Source organism: Myripristis murdjan, chromosome 5 (genome assembly GCF_902150065.1).
Source record: "Myripristis murdjan chromosome 5, fMyrMur1.1, whole genome shotgun sequence".
Classification (NCBI taxonomy): Eukaryota; Metazoa; Chordata; class Actinopteri; order Holocentriformes; family Holocentridae; genus Myripristis; species Myripristis murdjan.
The window spans coordinates 12,052,317-12,070,811 of record NC_043984.1 but is presented as its reverse complement, the minus strand read 5'-3'; the positions used below and the strand labels follow the sequence as shown (position 1 = coordinate 12,070,811).

General features: G+C 40.9%; 1 protein-coding gene across 1 annotated transcript in view; it reads right to left on the bottom strand.

Annotated features, from left to right (window-relative positions):
• The window catches only part of shmt2 (serine hydroxymethyltransferase 2 (mitochondrial)), a 29,176-nt gene that overhangs the window by 6,026 nt on the left and 4,655 nt on the right, over positions 1-18,495 (bottom strand). Inside the window, exons 2-7 of the mRNA XM_030051347.1 lie at positions 9,972-10,163; positions 7,385-7,464; positions 5,838-6,038; positions 5,560-5,641; positions 2,722-2,844; positions 942-1,081 (exon numbers count right to left, since the gene is read on the bottom strand). Of these exons, the coding sequence (XP_029907207.1) occupies positions 942-1,081; positions 2,722-2,844; positions 5,560-5,641; positions 5,838-6,038; positions 7,385-7,464; positions 9,972-10,163 (818 nt within the window). The remainder of the gene's footprint in view (positions 1-941; positions 1,082-2,721; positions 2,845-5,559; positions 5,642-5,837; positions 6,039-7,384; positions 7,465-9,971; positions 10,164-18,495) is intronic.

The window sequence follows — 18,495 nt, the reverse complement described above, 5'->3', positions numbered from 1 at the left end:
ATATTTTTGATAATCAATTTATTGGTTTAATCATTTATCAAACACACATCTGGGTCCTCTCTATGCTGGTGTGTAGGAACAAAAATACTGAAAGTGTAGATCCAAGTTTATTCTGCCATTACCTTTTTTGTTTGTTTATGCTGGTCAGACTAAGGAAGCAATTTGAAGACATCACTTTGGGCTCTAGGAACTTGTGATTGACATTTTTCTTTAGTTTAAACATTTTACAGATTAAATGATGATTTGGAAAAAAAGTTGCAGCCCTAATACAATAACATACCCGTATAATGGTAAATAATTGCTTTTTGTGTTTGTATGTAACAACAGATTATCAGCATCTTCAGTGTTAGGCACAGGTACTAATAATGTGTTATTTATCTGAGTAAGTCAGTTATGAAAATATGATAAAAATGAGAGAATGAATGTTGCTACAAGTAAGCTTTTCTTGTGCAGTGTTTCAACCACAAGAGAGCCTTTGTTATGAAAACCACACACACACACTGCGGTATAAGTAGAGCTAACTTGGAACATAGGATAGGCGTTTGAAGCATTCACTACTTTCTGATGCCTTGAAAGAAAGAAATAAAAACCTGTGTTGTTGGAAAAATCAGCTGCTTGCCGATATCTCACGCTGCACCTGCGATAAGCCACTATGATTGTTCATTTAGGGTTTAATGTGTTTGATAATGTCAACATAACCTGGTCTTAACAAGCTACATTAGAAACGATTTGCCCCAACTGGTTCATTACAGAGACAAATTAGTTTTTACAATTCTGGTTATCGTCACTGAGGTCTCTTCCATTACTCACTCCATTCACATCCATTTGGCAGAATCTGGTGAGGTCAGAACAACAAAGTAATACCCGCAGAAAAATATATCAGTGTGATTTTTCTTTTCGGATCCACAAATGTGCATGACAAGGGTAAATAAATGCCTTACCTGGCTCCTCGGAGGGACTTGTGTGTGGTCGAGGTGACCAGGTCAGCATGCTCGAAGGGAGAGGGGACGGCCTTGCCAGCCACCAGGCCACTGATATGGGCCATGTCAGCGAGCATATAGGCCTTCAGCTCAGTACACAGCTGAGGGTGAAGGGGAAAGAGAGGGCAAACAGAATTAAGATTACTATTAAATAAAACAAGGATTTTTTTTCTCCTTCTTAAGCAAAGGACTCAAATCGTGAATTTGCTCTCAAATACCTGGGAGCGACTCGCATTAAAATTCACATCGTTATTCTTGACATGAGGGGGGCCACGAGAAACTACTATAATAACTATAAAACTAAACTGAGACGTACCTTCTAATAAATTCAACACATGTCCGTTTCTGACACTTAATCACTCTTTCACTTGCATTGTGCAGCAAAACACTTCAGCGTATGTCAAAAGCTACCCCACTGTGCTGTGCATTTTACTAGAATGCACCTGTGTGTGTTGAAATGTAAGGTATAAAATGTGTGACATACAATCTTTATACGCTATTGCATTGTTCCCCATGGTTTAGTTGTGATAATTTATTTCACATCACAGTTAGCAGTACCTATCTTTTCAAAGGGCAGATATTTCAAAATGAGGCTGGTGTAATTATACTCTTCAGCAGTCTTCGGAGGCCCAAGTTTTACAGCATAATTCAATAAATCCTTGTCGTTTCTTGCCAGCATTTAATGAAATAGGCACAAACAATAAATAGCTCGCTAACATGCAAATGACAAACTGGCCAATGATCAGAGCAGTAAACAATCTTTCCAGAGCTCCAATTAATATGCATTATCATGACAATCTCCCTTCCTCTCATATCTAAACTGGATCAGCACATATTTATTAGATTAAAAGGCAAGGGAGATGGTAGGGTTACTGCAGGGAGTAAAGAACAAATGGGGATGAGGTACTGTAGTTGATGAATACTGATAAGGAAACACATTCAAGAGAAAAAAATTAAATAAATTAAAAAGGAGGAAGCCCAGTCCAATCTAGGTAACATAATCCTGAAAACCTGGAGAGGAGCCCAGCCTGGCAGCCTCTGCCATAAAACAGTGAATAGTTCCACAGAGACATGCCAGGGGGAAAATATGGCCACACTTCAGGCCTAGTGGCAAAGTGGTTATGGTGCTTAATAAATATACAGCTCTGTAATGGCGGGACACTCCATCTGATGGTACTGGCTAAAGTGGAACACTGCAACAAAGAGAGCCAGTCATGGAGTGAATGGATATTCAGCGGGTGGGTGTAACACAAAACAAGTAAAAGGGCCTCTTGTGCACTGTCAAAGAGAGCAGTGAGGTGTGAGGTTAAAAGTTGCTACTGTGTACGGATGTGTCAGTGCGAGTTTGTGCACAGGCGCCAGAGAGTTCGGTCAAGTAGATAAGAGAGGAAGACAGCGTGTGTGTTGTGTGTGAGAATCTGTGAGAGAGTGAAGGACCACAAAAATAGAGGGAATGAAAATGTTAATGTTTGAATGTGAATGATCAACAGTGAGCACCTCACTATAGGACAGAAATTTTTCAAAGTGATCCTGGCTACATCAGACTGACCAGCGAGGCAGCAGGTGTGTGACAGCTCAGTGGTAAAGGTTGATTAGGTCTGAAACACAGAAAAAGCTGGCTTGACCTTCCTAATGCCATAAGAATAAAACCAGAGACTGAAGAAGGAGAGAGAAGAAGGGGAGAAAGAAGGTGAAGTAAAGGCTGGGTGAGTTTTTAATAAGGAAAGAGGGCTCCTTGCACCTTTTTGATGCGGGCGTAGTCAATGAGCCGGGCATAGGCGCTTGTGCCAGCGATGATGAGCTTGGGTCGGAACAGCCTGGCCGTCATCTCCATCTGGTCGTAGTCTATGAGTCCTGTGGCAGTCTGGAGAGAGGCAGAAAGAAAGAGAAAGGGGAAAGAGGGAGAGGAGGAAGGATGAGAATTGGGTGAGAGAGTAAGAGAAAGGATAAAAAAAAGGAGAAAAGATGGACATGAGCGGGTGAAAGAAAAAAAAACCTGTCAGACAGCTGAGGATCAAGAGCAAACATCAACACCAAGGAGAGAAAATGGTTTCATCTGAAACTTACGTTAAAAGGGAAATGCATTGGTGTAAGGGACAAATTTTGACCTGGTAGATGGAGCAATTGCAGTAATGTGCTCCTACTTATCCCAATTTTAATCTTTCACAGATCTATTCAACTGACGAGGTCAAGCAGAGCAGAGCTGACGACTGCTTTCTTGCTCCTTTGCTATAAATACGTTTCTACATTTCTAAAGAGACGTGTTCAACAATCAGCTGTTCAGGGAATGTAATCCGAGTCACATGAAATCCAGCTAAACAAGTCAAATGACCAGTCTGTCTTGTGCCTTAATACCCAGAGTGGCGAGACACAATGCAAGAGGACAGAAAGAGACCGAGATGGAGCGAGAAAGACAAGGGAGACAGAAGAGGCGACACAGAGACAATAAGAAAGCGAGAAAAAGAATAGAGCAAAGGAGGAGGGAAAGCTTTATTTAGACAACCTGATAATCTCCCATCTCCGGAGCACGTCTACAGATGCCCCCTCACTCCATCAAGGTGCTCATTGTGAAGACGGAGCCAGTGGTGCTGGCCAGCCTGTCGATTTCCCATTATCTCTCTCGCAGAGGGGTCCTGCCTGCCCATACATCAGCAGCCGTGGACCCGCAGACTCCGAGGCATCGATCATTGATCAGCCGCTACCATCGCTACCACACAACTACTACCGCGGGAATACCCACACTATTATGCTGCACTGATCATATCTATGTGTTAACTTGAGAAATGCTCGGTCCTACTACAAAGACTGAGCGGTGCCGTTTACACAGATGGTGTTAAACTGGTGCAAATAGCACCTGACTGCTGCATGCAGTATACAACTTCTGTGGCCGTAAGGTTTCAGAAGCAAAGGCCACTGCCTTTACACCGGAAGGCCTATATGTTGGCAAGCAGCTATTCCTGCTGCAGTGTCCTTGAGCAAGCCATTGAATCCCTCTTTCAGTTTCTCATTATTTCAAAATAATATCCCATTTTTAGTTTCCATTATATGTTAAATATTTGTGGTTATTGACCATTTAGTATTTCTCATTATTTCAGTTACTGACTACACCTGTGGTCTCTCAAATACTGTTGAATGTTTTACAGGTATAAAAAAAACAAGAACTTAACCATCACTGACTGCATCATACACAGTACTTCATCAATACTATATTGATATCATGAGACTAGATATCATATTATGGTAATGCATATTTTTTTATTGCTTAAGTGTTGTGTTTTAAAGGCTGCATTAAAGTTATGCAAATGTCTTAATTTATCAGACTGTTGTAGCTGTTCTATTGGTCGTCATATACACATTTCTAATCATATCAAAATCTCCTGTGTGTCTTAAGAAAACACCAATAGTCATCCTGACCGTAACCTCACAATATCGATATTGAGGTAGTCGGTCAAATATATTGTGATATTTGATTTTGTCCATATGGTAGACCTACCATTGTGTTTCCATTCCCAAGCCTTCAGACACCAAATTGCATCAAGGACAGCTGATCAGAGACCGAAAATTATCTACCTTTTTGGTAGTCCAGTCCCTTAATAAACTTCTACAGAACTAGGTTTGTTTCAAATGCCCAGAGGACAAGTATCTCACGTAATGTACCACAAAACAAATAAATAAATAAAAAGAAAAAAGAAATCACTCAACACAATTACACACTACGCACAACACACGCACATGTAGCATGGCAGGTCCAGCACACTGAAGTGACACCAAACCAACAGCTTTCTCCAGTGTGTGTAGAAAATTTCATTATTCCTCTACCAGACTGGTGGGTAGTCTCCATAATTTACTCTCCAAAGACTGAATTTTCCTGCGTTCAGCGGCTGGTGAGTGTTAATTGCAGACCCTGCCAGTGATGACGTGGATTCAAAATGTGGTGCATTGCTCACATTACAGAAGAAGGGCAGCATTTATTTTAAGCAGTAGTAATACTGGTTGTTTTGAGAGTGTGTAAGGGAGTGTGATGATAGGTACATGCTTATTTCTTGGGGGGTTGACATGCAGCAAAGGGCCTCGGCCTCAATTCCGGGCCGCTGTGGCTTGGACTAAACCTCAACAATACACAGTGAGCTACTGAGTGCCCACTTCCTGTCCACTAATAAAACACAATTCCAGTAACAGACCCAAAGGAAATCCAGTTTGCAAAGCCAGCACAGATCACATTATAACATTATGCAAAAAATTAAGCATACAATCCATTTTTTAAGGCCCAATTTCCTCTTTGCCTCTACTCTATATTTAAAAAAGAACTGGCCGATAAAAAAATGGCAGAAGCAGCTGAGATGAGTGATAGTAGGTCAGGGTAACAGGAGAACCTGCAGGGGATCTAGCAGAACAAGGAATGCTCCACACTGGCCAGTATCAGACATCTGAGGAGACAGCAGAGGCCCTAACATGCAGGCAGGTGCTCATCACCATTATCTCAAAAAGATGCTTGTTTATCACTTCCCTGAGATGGTAAACCAGTGCTGAATGGTTATCAGTAGCTGAGGGATTCAGGAGGGTAAACATTTCCACTTACATTGAGCTTGTAGGGCATGGACTCAAAGTAGATAGAGGTGGCTGAGATCCTCTTCGTATCAGACATATAGCCATGGGTCAGACTGAGGAGACAACACAGTAACAGGTGAACCAATGAAAAACACTCACACTGTCATGTCAAATTGCAACAAATGTGTTAAATTCACGACAGAAAAATGGATATTTAAAAACTAATATTTACTTTTTTGATTTTAGATTTTTTGATTTAGATCAAAAAGGTTATTGTCTACGGGCAAATAATCAACATTGACTACTAACTGTCCTCCATCGGGCAAATCCAGGCCCATGATGCGGTCGTGGGGGTTAAGCACGGCGGTGTACACTGCAAAGTTGGCTGGGGAGCCAGAGTAAGGCTGGACATTGACCCCCCACAGGGCTGGATCCAGGTCAAAGGCCTCCAGGGCCCTCTTCTGGCACAGCAGCTCGATTTGGTCCACCACTTCTGCGCCTCCGTAGTACCTGTGAGGGCAGGGAAGGGAGGGGTTGGACCAATAAACGCAAAATAAAACAAACAAACAAACAAACAAACAAAAAAAACAAACAGAACAGAATGGAGCAATAAGATGCATAATTTCCTTGACCTGTCCTATAGTGTACCTATCAACATTACGCTGTGGAAATAAAGGGAGATTTTCTCAGGTTTGCACTCATCATTTCTGAAGATGACATTTAACATGGATTGCCAGGTACTGCAAGAAAAAATAAGCCTAATGTCTGTCAATCTTATCTCACAACATGTATTTCACACAAAGCACTCATTGGATTGGATGTGTGTGTCAAGAGGGAAAAAAAAAACCCATGAGAAATGCCAAAACGGGAGGAGGGTGGGAGAAATGCTTAAATACAGGGAGACTCCCAACAAAAATGGGACTGCTGACACATATGCTTAAGAGTGATGTCTCTGCCTTGCCCACTTGTTTGAATTGTAATGCATGTGGACAAGCATGGAGAGGGAGCATTTTTGATTTGATCGTTTTGATTTTTAATCCCAGAAAAAAAGAGATGTCGATTTAGCACCTACAAAATCACCAGTTGAACACATGCACATGTGTGTCAAGGTACCATGTAGTATTACTGGTTTCTATCACAAACAACACCGAGATACCAGTGAACACCTCAAAAAGTATGTTTTAGCGTTTCTGATGCCTGTATGTCTTGTGAAAGTCAATTTTGCATTTTTGCATCCAATCCCTAGTAAATATGAAAATTCATTTTATTGTTGCCATGACTGGCAGCATATATCAAAAACAAAAACACACAGGACCCAATCTCGAATGGAAACTGCTACAGCAGATTTGGGACATTTCAGATGATTTCAGGTGATGCTCATCAGACTGTTCCAGTGAAATTACAGATGAGGGAGCAACAGATGGCTACAAACTGTTCATTCAATCTGATAATCCTTTATTGTCATTAAATTAAAATGTGTATCAGCAGAAGAGTCGGCTGGGGAACAAAAAAAACACAGTGGGAGGGAGATTTACTGTAGGCTTAAAATTCTGGAATCAAAAGGCACCAAATGAGAACATTTTAAAACATGTCAGCTCTCTGATTGCTGCAGAGAAATGTGAATTATCCAACAGAAATAATACACAATAAAATAATGAAAGTAAAGGACTATCAGCCTGGGCATTAAACCTTTCCACTGTCTCACCTCAAGTATGTCCTTGGATGGCATGGATTTTAGTCCTAAACTTATGTGTGCTTGTAGGTGTGTGTAGGTGCATGTCAGTGTGAGATAACATAAAGCAGAGAATATCAACAGTGTTAATAAGCAGAGGGTACGCTTGTGTAAACGCACTCACCGTCTCCCTGGGTAGCCTTCAGAGTATTTATTGTTTAGACAGGAGCCTTGGGCTTCCAGAGCAGCTCGACTGCAGAAATTCTACGTATTAAACACACACACACACACAAACACACACAGATCAATGGCAAGAGTGGACAGAAGGGACAAGGATGGCAAATTAAAGTCTGTTAAGTGATAGTGAGAAATCCCCCTCCAGCTAAAGGCAATCATTACACTATTGAACCCCTGGACTTCCATGGACTAACACTCTCCACTCCACAATGCTCATCCCCTCTGCTGCTAGAGGATACAAGATGCTCACATAATAAACAGTTCTGCAAATGCTGAGATGCACTGGCAAAGCTGTACAAACAATTTTGTAATGAATTATCCCAGGAAAAACAAGTGATTTTCCTAGAGTAAAATCCGTATACATATAAATTCTCACGTTAATCTTCTTACTTTAATATCCACGTATGATTCATTTTCTAAACGTTTCAACACAAGAGTTCAATATCCAAATGTATTGTATGTGGCACTGACTGTCTAAAACACCAAATGAAGGTGGATACCTCCCTTGGCATGGCCTCCTGAGACACCATTTTATATTATCACACTGTAAAATACCAGACTCTGACACTATAAACACACATGCACACACACTATAAACACACGCATCCTCCACTCTCTACGTTGTTGGGAGCTGAAGGGGGGGATATGCTAATGCTTCACCTGGGAGCCAAGAGGAGATCAAGGGGGATAACAGCTCCAGTAACAGCTTTCCACTGTGTCCGTCTGTCATACTGACGACTATGCATGTATTAGAAATGGAAATGCGATTGCGTCCTGAGCATCTTGGAGAATGTGTGTGTGTGTGTGTGTGTGTGTGTGTGTGTTTATATTAATGGCTTGTGCATGTAAGAATGTGGGTGGGTGGACACGTGCTGGAAAATGTATGTCTTTTCCTTCAAGGAACGCCTGGCTGTGCTGTAGTGTGATGTGCCTTGCAGAGTGAAGCGTCAGGGAGAAGCGGTATGAAGATATCAGCTTTATCTCACACTAGAGTGGTCAGGCTTTGTGTTGAGAGGGGGCCCCGATATACTCCACTGAACAACTACTGTGGCAGAGAAGAAGAGGCAGGAGGAGAGGGAAAAGAACGACGCTAGATAAAAACTTGTCTGCTCTTCTGAATAGTAAAATTTCCTATTTCACACCATCCGACCTTGCAATGAAAACAAAGTCTCCCTAACATTTCTATAAAAACTTAGCTGTTCTTCCTTACAGCAAGTACTGTACCCTGTATTTTCACTGTAAAAGTAGGCATATTTGAATGACTAGTGCATACTGAGCAAAGGTGGTCAGTGAGTGGATATAATGAATGACTGTGGGTCAATTTGAAATTCTGATTTTCAAAATAACCACTTGGCAGAGTGTAACATAAAGAATTTTTTTCCAATGTCTTGTTTGGGCCAGAAGGGCAGAGTTCCTAGTAGATTTAACTGGTTCTGCAGGATTTTTTTTTCTTTTACATTTTTAACATATTTTGAATTATTGTAATTTACCACTATAAAACATGTATGTACAATAGCGAAATGACAACTAAAACAACAAACTAATTCCACAGAGTAATTTGAAATTTGTATATACTGTATTCACTGTTGACCCATAATAATCAAGGCTTTTCTGCAACTGTAGCCAACGGGAACATAGGAAAACAAAACAAAACAAAACAAAAACAAAACCAACAACAACAATGACAACAACAAACGGACCAGATATTCATGAGGCTGGCAAGTGTCTCTATTTAGCCATCTTGCCAAAACATTAATCAGACCTGATGAGGCGTTGTCAGATACCTGCAATGCCAACATCAAGGCTAGGCGCTGCCAGCTCTTGACACAGGCATTGAGTGTGTGTTTTCAGCAAGTGTTTGCCTTTAAAAATGAGCCAGCATGATTGGACTTGCTAGCACATCATGGAAAAAGGGTACCAGACTGCTTTTTTATTTACTACAAAAAGGAGACTATTGCTTCCATAACAAACAAAACCTTATACCTTAAACGAAGCCTTATACTTGTTTTGTAATTCAAAATAGCTACCACCATGTCAACTATGAGTTGCTGGATCACTGCTGCAATATCCACTTGATCAGAAAAAGCACAACAGTGAAGACTGGGGTAATGACAGAACAGAGAAGCAAAGACTACAGGCTTATCATCAGGTAAGAAAGAATGAGAACAGAGGCATTTTGGGCTACTGGCTGGTTTAGGCCACTGACTAACAAATCAAGTGATACAAGTCAGTATTTTAGTGCACCTCGGCTATTAGGCAAAATGCTTTTGTCATTTTAGCAAAAATGAAAAAAAAAAATAAAAAATAAAAATGAATAAATAAATAAATAAAAAAGTGAGGTAACTCTACCGCCTTGCTTGATCTTATTGATGTCATCAAGGCATAATGATAGGATATCACAGTGGGTAAAACAAACAACTTCAACAAATGTCAAGGGTGTCTTTATGTCCATAAGACATGAAATAACAAAAAGCCCTGAAAAATTTAATTCTTCCTTTTGCCCGCATCACTCAGATCTTTCAATAACCTTTTACCTCAGATGCGATGAGTTCCAAACCACGGGTCTGTCTGTCCTTTTCCTTCTGCAGCAGCTCCCACATCTCAGGGTCATCCTGAGCCAGGCTCTCCTGCCCTGTCCACATCCGCTCATCATCCACTGTACGTGTGGCTGCATGGGACTGCTGCCCACGTACACACAGGGCCAGTGGGGCTCGCTGGCGCAGTGGCTGGGCAGACAGGGAGATGGTGGTGGAAGGGGTACAGGGATATACAGAAAGAGAAAGAAAATTACAAAGAGAAGATGAACTGAGATTACATTAACTGCGTATAGATAGCTCAATTTTCATACTGCAGATTGAAGACTACTGGAGACAAAAAGCTGCTTAAGAATTTTCAAGGACTGGGTCAGTAACCAAAGCTGGATCGCATGAGGATTAAAAAGGCTTTGAAAAAAGTTGGCAAACAAACATGCAAAACGTGCAATTCTGTTCCTCTCTGCAAAACAATGAAGCCTTATTAAACTTGCACGTCAGTTATGTATTGATGTTAGAGGTCCATCATTTATGCTGATGAAATTCTTCTCCTAAAGGCTCTTGTCCTGAAGGGGGACCTGAAGATTTGGAAGATACATGTCCTGCAGAACGTGATTCCTCTGCACTGTCTGTTTGATCATTTTACACATTTGAACTGACACCCTGATTTGTCCTACATAAATAAGGCGACATCCCTTTCTCTCCTCCTCCTCTCATGCACTCTAATATGTAGCCTGGTATAATTAGAAGTTGGCGTGTTTGTGTGATATCAATAATCAGCATGGTTGTTCAATTATGCCTCTATCAGCAGTTCTACAAACTGAGGGACTGACTTTTACAGCCTTAGTGTACCGAAGGAGGCATAGAGAGAACAGATTCAGCACTTCCTGCTTATCTAATCTGGACTGGGGCTGGTGAGCTCTTCTTGTGCTGCTGCCGCTGCTGCAGTAACTGATCATGTGAGCGTGCAGAGTCCATACAGTTCTCTCTCTTTTTATTCTCAGCTAAGCACAAATCCAATTCTGGGTCCCTCCTTTATGCAAGATTATGATTGACGATATAGTACATTTTTGGCTTAGCAGTCTTGTTTGTGTGTAATCAGAAAGATGCTGTATACATGAAAATGTAGTGGTGCTTTAAAAACAGTTTTGACTGTATACATTTAGAATATTTAATTAAATCTTTTTTTTTTTTGAAAACATAAATTATGCACTTGAGTCATCTGTATATTTTTGTAGTTCTGACTGTAGATCTAGAGTTTGAAAGACACCAGATTGAGATCCAGAGGAGTTCATAAAAACCACCCCAGAACATGGCTATCCAAATTTCTGATTGTTACAGTGCCACAAATCCTTTCTCATCCCAAAGTAAGATGGGCTGAACACACTGTTGTTGGCTAATAGGCAATAGCTAAAAGGTAAGCCTGCATTTTGCTAGAATATCTTATAAATCCTCTTTAAAACACAAGCATAGAAAAAGACAAAAAATGTAAATCATTGATGACTTTTGCAGAACAGTGGTGTCCAATTAAGTAATTAGGTGCCATCAATTGCTTGTGGCATGCAAGTCTTCATTCAAAACGAACAACTTTCAATCGGGGGTGGGGTCGGGGTTGATTGGGGCGGGTAAGTGAAATAAGTTAGTCCAGGGTTAAGGTAGATACTCTGGGTGACGGCACATGAATTATTGAGACCGCTGCCATAGAGATCTCATGAGAATTCAATTGTGCATCCACATGGACAAGGAATATGAAGCCAATAGGAAAACCACATGGAGACACAGAACAAATCATTACAGACAGGCAAAAAGCGCCAAATCGTCTTTTGTAGCTTTAGGTAAATTCTTAACAGGGTAGTCAATAGGGCCTGCAACTTGTCTGCTGAAAGGGTGTGTTAATTATCACATTGCAGACTAATGTTGCTGAGTTCATGTGACAATGAACAAATTTTGCCTTGTTAAAAAGTCACTCAAAAACACTGCTTTTATTGTCAATGTGGGAGAGCGCTGGGGGGCTTAAAAATCCCTCACAGGTGGACTGCACTCCAAACAAATAGGGCTCCTCCTATCATTTAATCAACAACCCTGAGATCAATCCCACCACTGCTAATTTACAGTTATCATCTGTACAGGTGTGCTGTGGTGTAAGGGACAGCCTCCCTTTAATAGCACCATTAAAAAGCAATTAACACATGCAATTAACATGACTGGCTGACAGGACCCAGATGAGTAAGTGCAATAAAGGTTATTCTATGTGGAGTAAAAAAGAAAACAAAAAAAAAAGGTATGGAGTCACTTTACTGCACTGAAAATACAGCAAATAAGCCAACACTGAAGACTCCCGCCAGTTTAAACAATGTAATTAATTTTTCAACGGAATAAAGAAGGGTAACAACCTAATTTCAACTGTTCTCTGTAGCGTGCTCATGACAAACTAGCACTGCAAAACAGAACATAAAGATTTGAGCAAAAAAAATTACCGTTGAGTTTTGGCTCTACTTTCCAAACACAGTCTTTATTTAAGTTCTACTTCCTGACTTTGTGAAAACAGTTGTGAAACCCTCTCTATCCTTGGAAAAAGCCTGCAGATAGGCTATCAGCACCATCACGGCTGAGCCCATCCTCACTATTCTGCTTCCTCGCCTTCTCCCTAGGGTGGCGCGTGGGACAGGGGTGACACGCCAGGGGAGGACACTGGCACATTAATGGCCGATTTTGAGAAGTCTCCTCCCTAGCCTTCTGTCACCGGTGGCAGCGGTGATGGTGGGGAGGGCACAGGGCCCCCCCAAGGGCTCTGGAAAGATGAGGGCCTGGGGAGACAGGCCGGCCTGCCTCTGAGGACACGTTTCTCACTGAGAAATCACATGGGTCATTAAACCTTGACGGGAACTGTCCTTCGCTGTCTGCGTTTCTGGAGGGACACACCAAGGCCAGTGAAAGCAGTTTCAGAAAGGAACAACACAAGCCAGTGCTGCTACAGTTCTAGTGCTACTGATGACTACAGAACAGACAAGGCAGCCTGTCTGACTGGGGATTCAGGACGTTCTCTCTCTCTTCCACCTTCATCTCCCCTTTTCTTTCTCCACCCTCCTTGTCCCCCTCATGTCATCCTAAGCTGCTAAACACACCAAGTCGAGTGCCACTTGTGTGGCGTTTTTATTAGTTTCTCTCTCCATCAAGATCAGTTCCATGGCTGTGAATGGGACAGCTCTGGATTTCAACAAACACCACACAGGGCAGTCCCTGTGGTCCTCCTCTCTGCTTGTCTGCCTCACATCCAAGCCCTTATCATTATGGGAGATTAATTAATAAACACAAGATTAACTGATCCGAGAAAAGTGAGAGCCAAGATGCAAGCACCAAATCTGTCACAGAGGGACTATTTTTAGGCAACGGATTATGCTGTCGTTTGAAGGTGAACTTGATGAAAACTCTGCCGTGAGAAAAAAAGGTGGGCTAGGCCACATCAACCTGGGTGCAGAGCACAAACGAATTGGCATTGTCACTGATGCACTGCATCTGTGTGACGTTGATAAGGTAATCGCTGGCAGTTTGTCTTTCCTTGTCAAACATCTGTGACCAAAGAACAATGACAGAGGAGAAGAAAATGAGAAAGAAGAAAGAGAAAATCATTTCATTAACCCTAACTCTGTATTATTTTTGGCCATTTCCTACACCGACTTCTGAGGGGAGTCAATTTTACAGATGACTGCTGTCCATCAGTTGCTGTTCCAAACTACAATCAGCTTTGTGATACGGATGACAAGAAAAAAAGGGGGACTAGAAAGCAGAGAGTGTGAGGGGAAAAAAGAAGTAAGGTGGCAGAAAAGAAGTGTCAACAGGGCAGCGGCATCTGTCAGTCTGACACGCTGTTGCCTCTTTCCTTGTCACTGACTAATAGGAGGGCTGCCCGTTACAAATTGCCCTGTGATTCAGCCTGGATGACACCAGACTGAGAAATCTGGCCGAGGTGTAGAGGGTGGAGGGGTTGCGGCTCTGTCCAGAACAACTCCACTCCATTCAGGTCAAAGGGTTGTCAGGGTTACAATCAGAAACCTAAGTGCTGCCGGCGACAAAGCCAATCTCTGGAAGAAGGCTGAGGAACGTAAAATTGATGCTGCAATCTTTCCACAACACATCCTGTGGTGAAGGGGATTGTAAAGGACCTCTACAGTGGGCATCCCGGTGCCTCAGAGAGTTGAGATGCATTGTGCGTACTGTACTTGTGACATTGTGTGGGTCAGGCTCAGCTCATGGCCTTTCTCACATGCCATGCTGTCCGTCCCTCCACCCTCTAATTGTTCCTGCTGAATGCACAGTCTGTTAAATCATAATTAAAAATACTTAACTGGGTTTTTCCTGCACTGTAAAATTAGGCAGGCTCCCTAAATGCAATTTTGAGCTACCTCAGGAAACTTATAAAAACTGAGTTTCAATCAGCTAAAAATGTGTATATAAGAAAAGCCAATTTAAGAGGGGTGCAATGAACGAACAGAGATATGATTGAGTCACAAAGAAACAGGGCGGCAAATTAGCATCATCTGCCAAATGTAAGTAAATACCAGCAGGTGGGTATATTTGGTTCACCCACCAAACACAGTGTAGGGTCCAATAAAATTATCCAAAAAAGAAAGTTCTGCATCAAATATCTGTGTTCTGTATAGTTTCTACTTATGATTGGGCACTCACCTGAGACACCAGGAGTATATAATCCTGAAACAGTAGCCATTAAAGCTGTAGTTAAGCCATGATCACATGGGACATGCTTTTGAATGCAGCTGCACCTTTATTCAGTTCTTTTTCCAGTGGGTTTGTCATCAAAGGTGAGCATCTCCACCAAGCTATACACACTGTGTGCTTCCCTGGTCACTATCATGAAAATCCAATCACAAAACACGTAGGTAGCACAAAGCAGTCTGGTGGACTAATCACAGACCTTGTGATCTTGCATTGCCCAACACACAATTACATTTCTGGAGAGGTGCATGTAGGCTCCAGTGACAGCCTCTGCAGACAACACAGGGGTCACAAAAATCTGTGGTGCCACTACGGCAGAATTTTGATGGAGAATTGTAAATTGACCAAAAAGTATATTTCTAAAGGGGTGTCATTTGACCGAAAAAAAGAAACCCATTACTTTCCGAAGCTGGCTGCTAATGGTGAATTTGGAAATGCTAGTGGAAATTTGAAATTAAATTTAAGTAGGCTGAGTCCTGATAGACGGCTGATCTGGGAAGAATCTTCTCCAAATATTAGAGACAATCTATATGGGGGCATAATCTACCTACAAGAATATGGTATAGGTTTATTTATTTGGTAACACTTTACAATAAGAGTACAACAATTAACGTTAGTTAATGCCATAACGGTTAATTAACTGTTAGTTAATGATTACTATGGCATTTACTAAAGTTAATAATATCTACAATAACCCTTAAATAACATATAAATTAATACCTTAGCATGAACAGCATTAGTAAATGATTCTTAGATACATTAGTTAACGGTTACTTAATTGTTACTTAATGTTTATTACCTGTTACTTAATGTTTATTACAGCATTAACTAACGTTAATTGTTGTACTCTTATTGTAAAGTGTTACCATTTATTTACTGTGCTTAGATAAAAATGTTTTTCCCCCCTCTGGTTATGCAACCAGTCAACACCACATATCCATAATTTTCCCCATAATTTTACATTCACCAATTTCACGTAAGCTTAGAATTATGCCTTCATTATAAATATCGGGCTGTGTAACAATGACAGTGGTAATCCAGTTGCTCATGAATATTTGGAATCAAATGTAGTGATCATGTTGTAGCATTTAGTCCCATTGGCCAGGATATATATTATACTCTGTTTAGAAAGTGCTCAGCACTGCTCTCAATGCCTGGAGACTGTACTACTGCACTCTTTTTCTCCCAGTCTCATAACAGTCAGCGGCCATGGGTTGGCTTTCTCTCTCTATAGCCTTTGATTAAAACCCAACTGAAAGCCTTCCCAGTTCAATTTCCACACTTTGGAGGGAGATTAGTCATGTATAAATTAAGGATTTTTTTTTTTTTTTTGTACAGTTTGCTGATGTAGTCCACTACCTGGTCAATGTTTCACAACCAGCATTTCTTGTGGAACTGACATAATTCTGTTTTGTTTTTAACCCACCAGAAACACCCACCATCTCTGCAATAGTCTTTCAAGCAGAGTTTCTCTGCTTACTCTTCATATGTGATGGCAAAGAAAAATCATACAGGAAAAACAAGCAGCAGTAGAAAGCTTCAGTGCAACCATTAGACCATGCGGAGCTGACCCACAGTAGTTTGTATGTTTGATTGTTGACCTCACTTTAGCTGTTAGGCTCTCATCTTCACATGACCTCTGGCTCTCCTCGTGCTCAAGCAGGTGCTTCTAATTGAGGTGATGATTGTTCTGTAGCCCACTTTTACTGTTACAGCACTCTCCAATACTGAGTTCATTTCATATTGTTTAAAGCAGAAATATATGTTTCCTACTTAGCAAAAACAATTACGTCCTCTCCCTAGTTGTATTTATTATCTTGAATTATTGTTGTTAATTTGTACTTAGGGTAGCTAGTCAGCTAACTGGGGCATTAAAGGCAGTGCCAAGCCAAACAAACACTTGCAAGACACAGCATTACTGTTGTCCAAATTTAACTCCAGTCCCAGGAGCCAAAAGAAGATGAAATGACTGCATTCTGGGAGCCAGGACCCATCTTTCCTGGTTCCCAGGACCGGACCACACACAACAACTGCTTGCTGGACTCTACTTTCCTGCAGAACGTGACTGAGCTGCAGAAAGGCTGGTCAGTGGCTAAGGTGATCAGAGCAACAGACGGCAGGCCTGTGTGATATGACCTAAACTAATATCCCAATATAGATCATGTCATATCTTGATAATGATATATATCACGATCTAGCACATTTTCAGTAAATTACATGAATAAACAGTTTATATAAAATGTCCACATGATGAGGCCCATGAAAAAGCTAGAAGAAATGTGAAAAAGACAGGAGAAACTGGTCGGTAGGGGTGGGCCATATAACCTTAAATTAATACCACGATATTTCAGCGCAACAGTAAAGTCAATATGAAAAGCAAACAAACAAACAAACAAAACAATTACAACAGTGTTTCCTTCAGAATGACACTATACATACTATTTCTTATTTGATCATTTTAATTCTATTTAATTCTCAACCTTATTCTACTCTTTTTACTCACTTTTACCGAGTTCACCTTGCTTTTTCCTCAATGACACTTCCTTTGTCCAATACTCTGTATTAGAGCGAGGCATGTATGTTACTATAATGGTAATTACTGAGGTAATAGGTCCGGATACAGGAATGAAGACGAGGAGACGTTAAACCCCCCACCCCACCCCCACCCACCCACATTCAGGAGTTTCTACAGTCAGCAAGTCACAATGGATGCGAATGATTTGCATAAACTACACTGGGTTTCTACATTATGCAAACTCTCACAAGTTGAATTACATTAGACATTTCAGGTGTGCGATATGGCATAAAAGGCCAGAAGTAACTAAAAATGAAATGAATGAGAAAGAAAGTGACGCACAAAAGAAAAGATTGTTCAATGGGACCTGCGGAATGAAAATGATCATGAAAATGAATCACTATTGTGATTTAATATCACAGAGCTCTATTAGCCCTGAATAGATTTATTTGCATATTTTTATGTTCCAAATCACAGTCACTTGAACTACAAGTACAAGTTACTAACATTTTTATAACAATAAACTGGGAAGCAGCCAGGTCCAAACAACTAAAGATCTTTAGTCTTGAATTGAGATACATATATTGTATTGCATGGCACTACAAATACAACACAGGCATGCATAAATAAATAAATAAATAAATGCTAGATAAATGACACTGTAAGTGGTTTAGCCAATGTGCAATGCACTTAACTTCAATGTACCTGTGGAGGTCTAAAGAGGACTTTTAGAATCTGAGATTTTTTTTGCAGACACAATAAGGACTGTGTCATGTAATTTGTATTTTTTAAATTTTGGTAAAACTTGGGACTTGTGGACGGTGTGATGAAATTCCACTTTGACCTTCTTTGACTTCTAAGTTGTTACTGTTGTTTGAATTAGGCTCGATCAAGAACTATGGTTGCTACTGAGAGACCAACAAAATAAACTTTATGACATCAGGAAAGAGCAGGATGTGGTGCATTCAGGGACCCTCAGACAGTATTGCTTGGGAAATATGCTGATTCTCCAGCACTTGCCGCACTCCTTGTTCTTGTATCCATGCTTAGAATTCATTTTCGCGTGACACTTTGGTCTTACAGGGTGCCCACCAGGCTTGAAATACACTGGCAGAAACCCTGATCGATATCAGACTGTCGCTCCTCGGTTGCATCAAGCTACATTACTGTGTAGTCAGGCACTATTCAGTAAAAATGAGTATTGCACAAAGATAAATTACGTTATCATAATGTGTTCAAATGTAATCTTGCAAAAAAAAAAAAAAAAAAAAGTTTTGG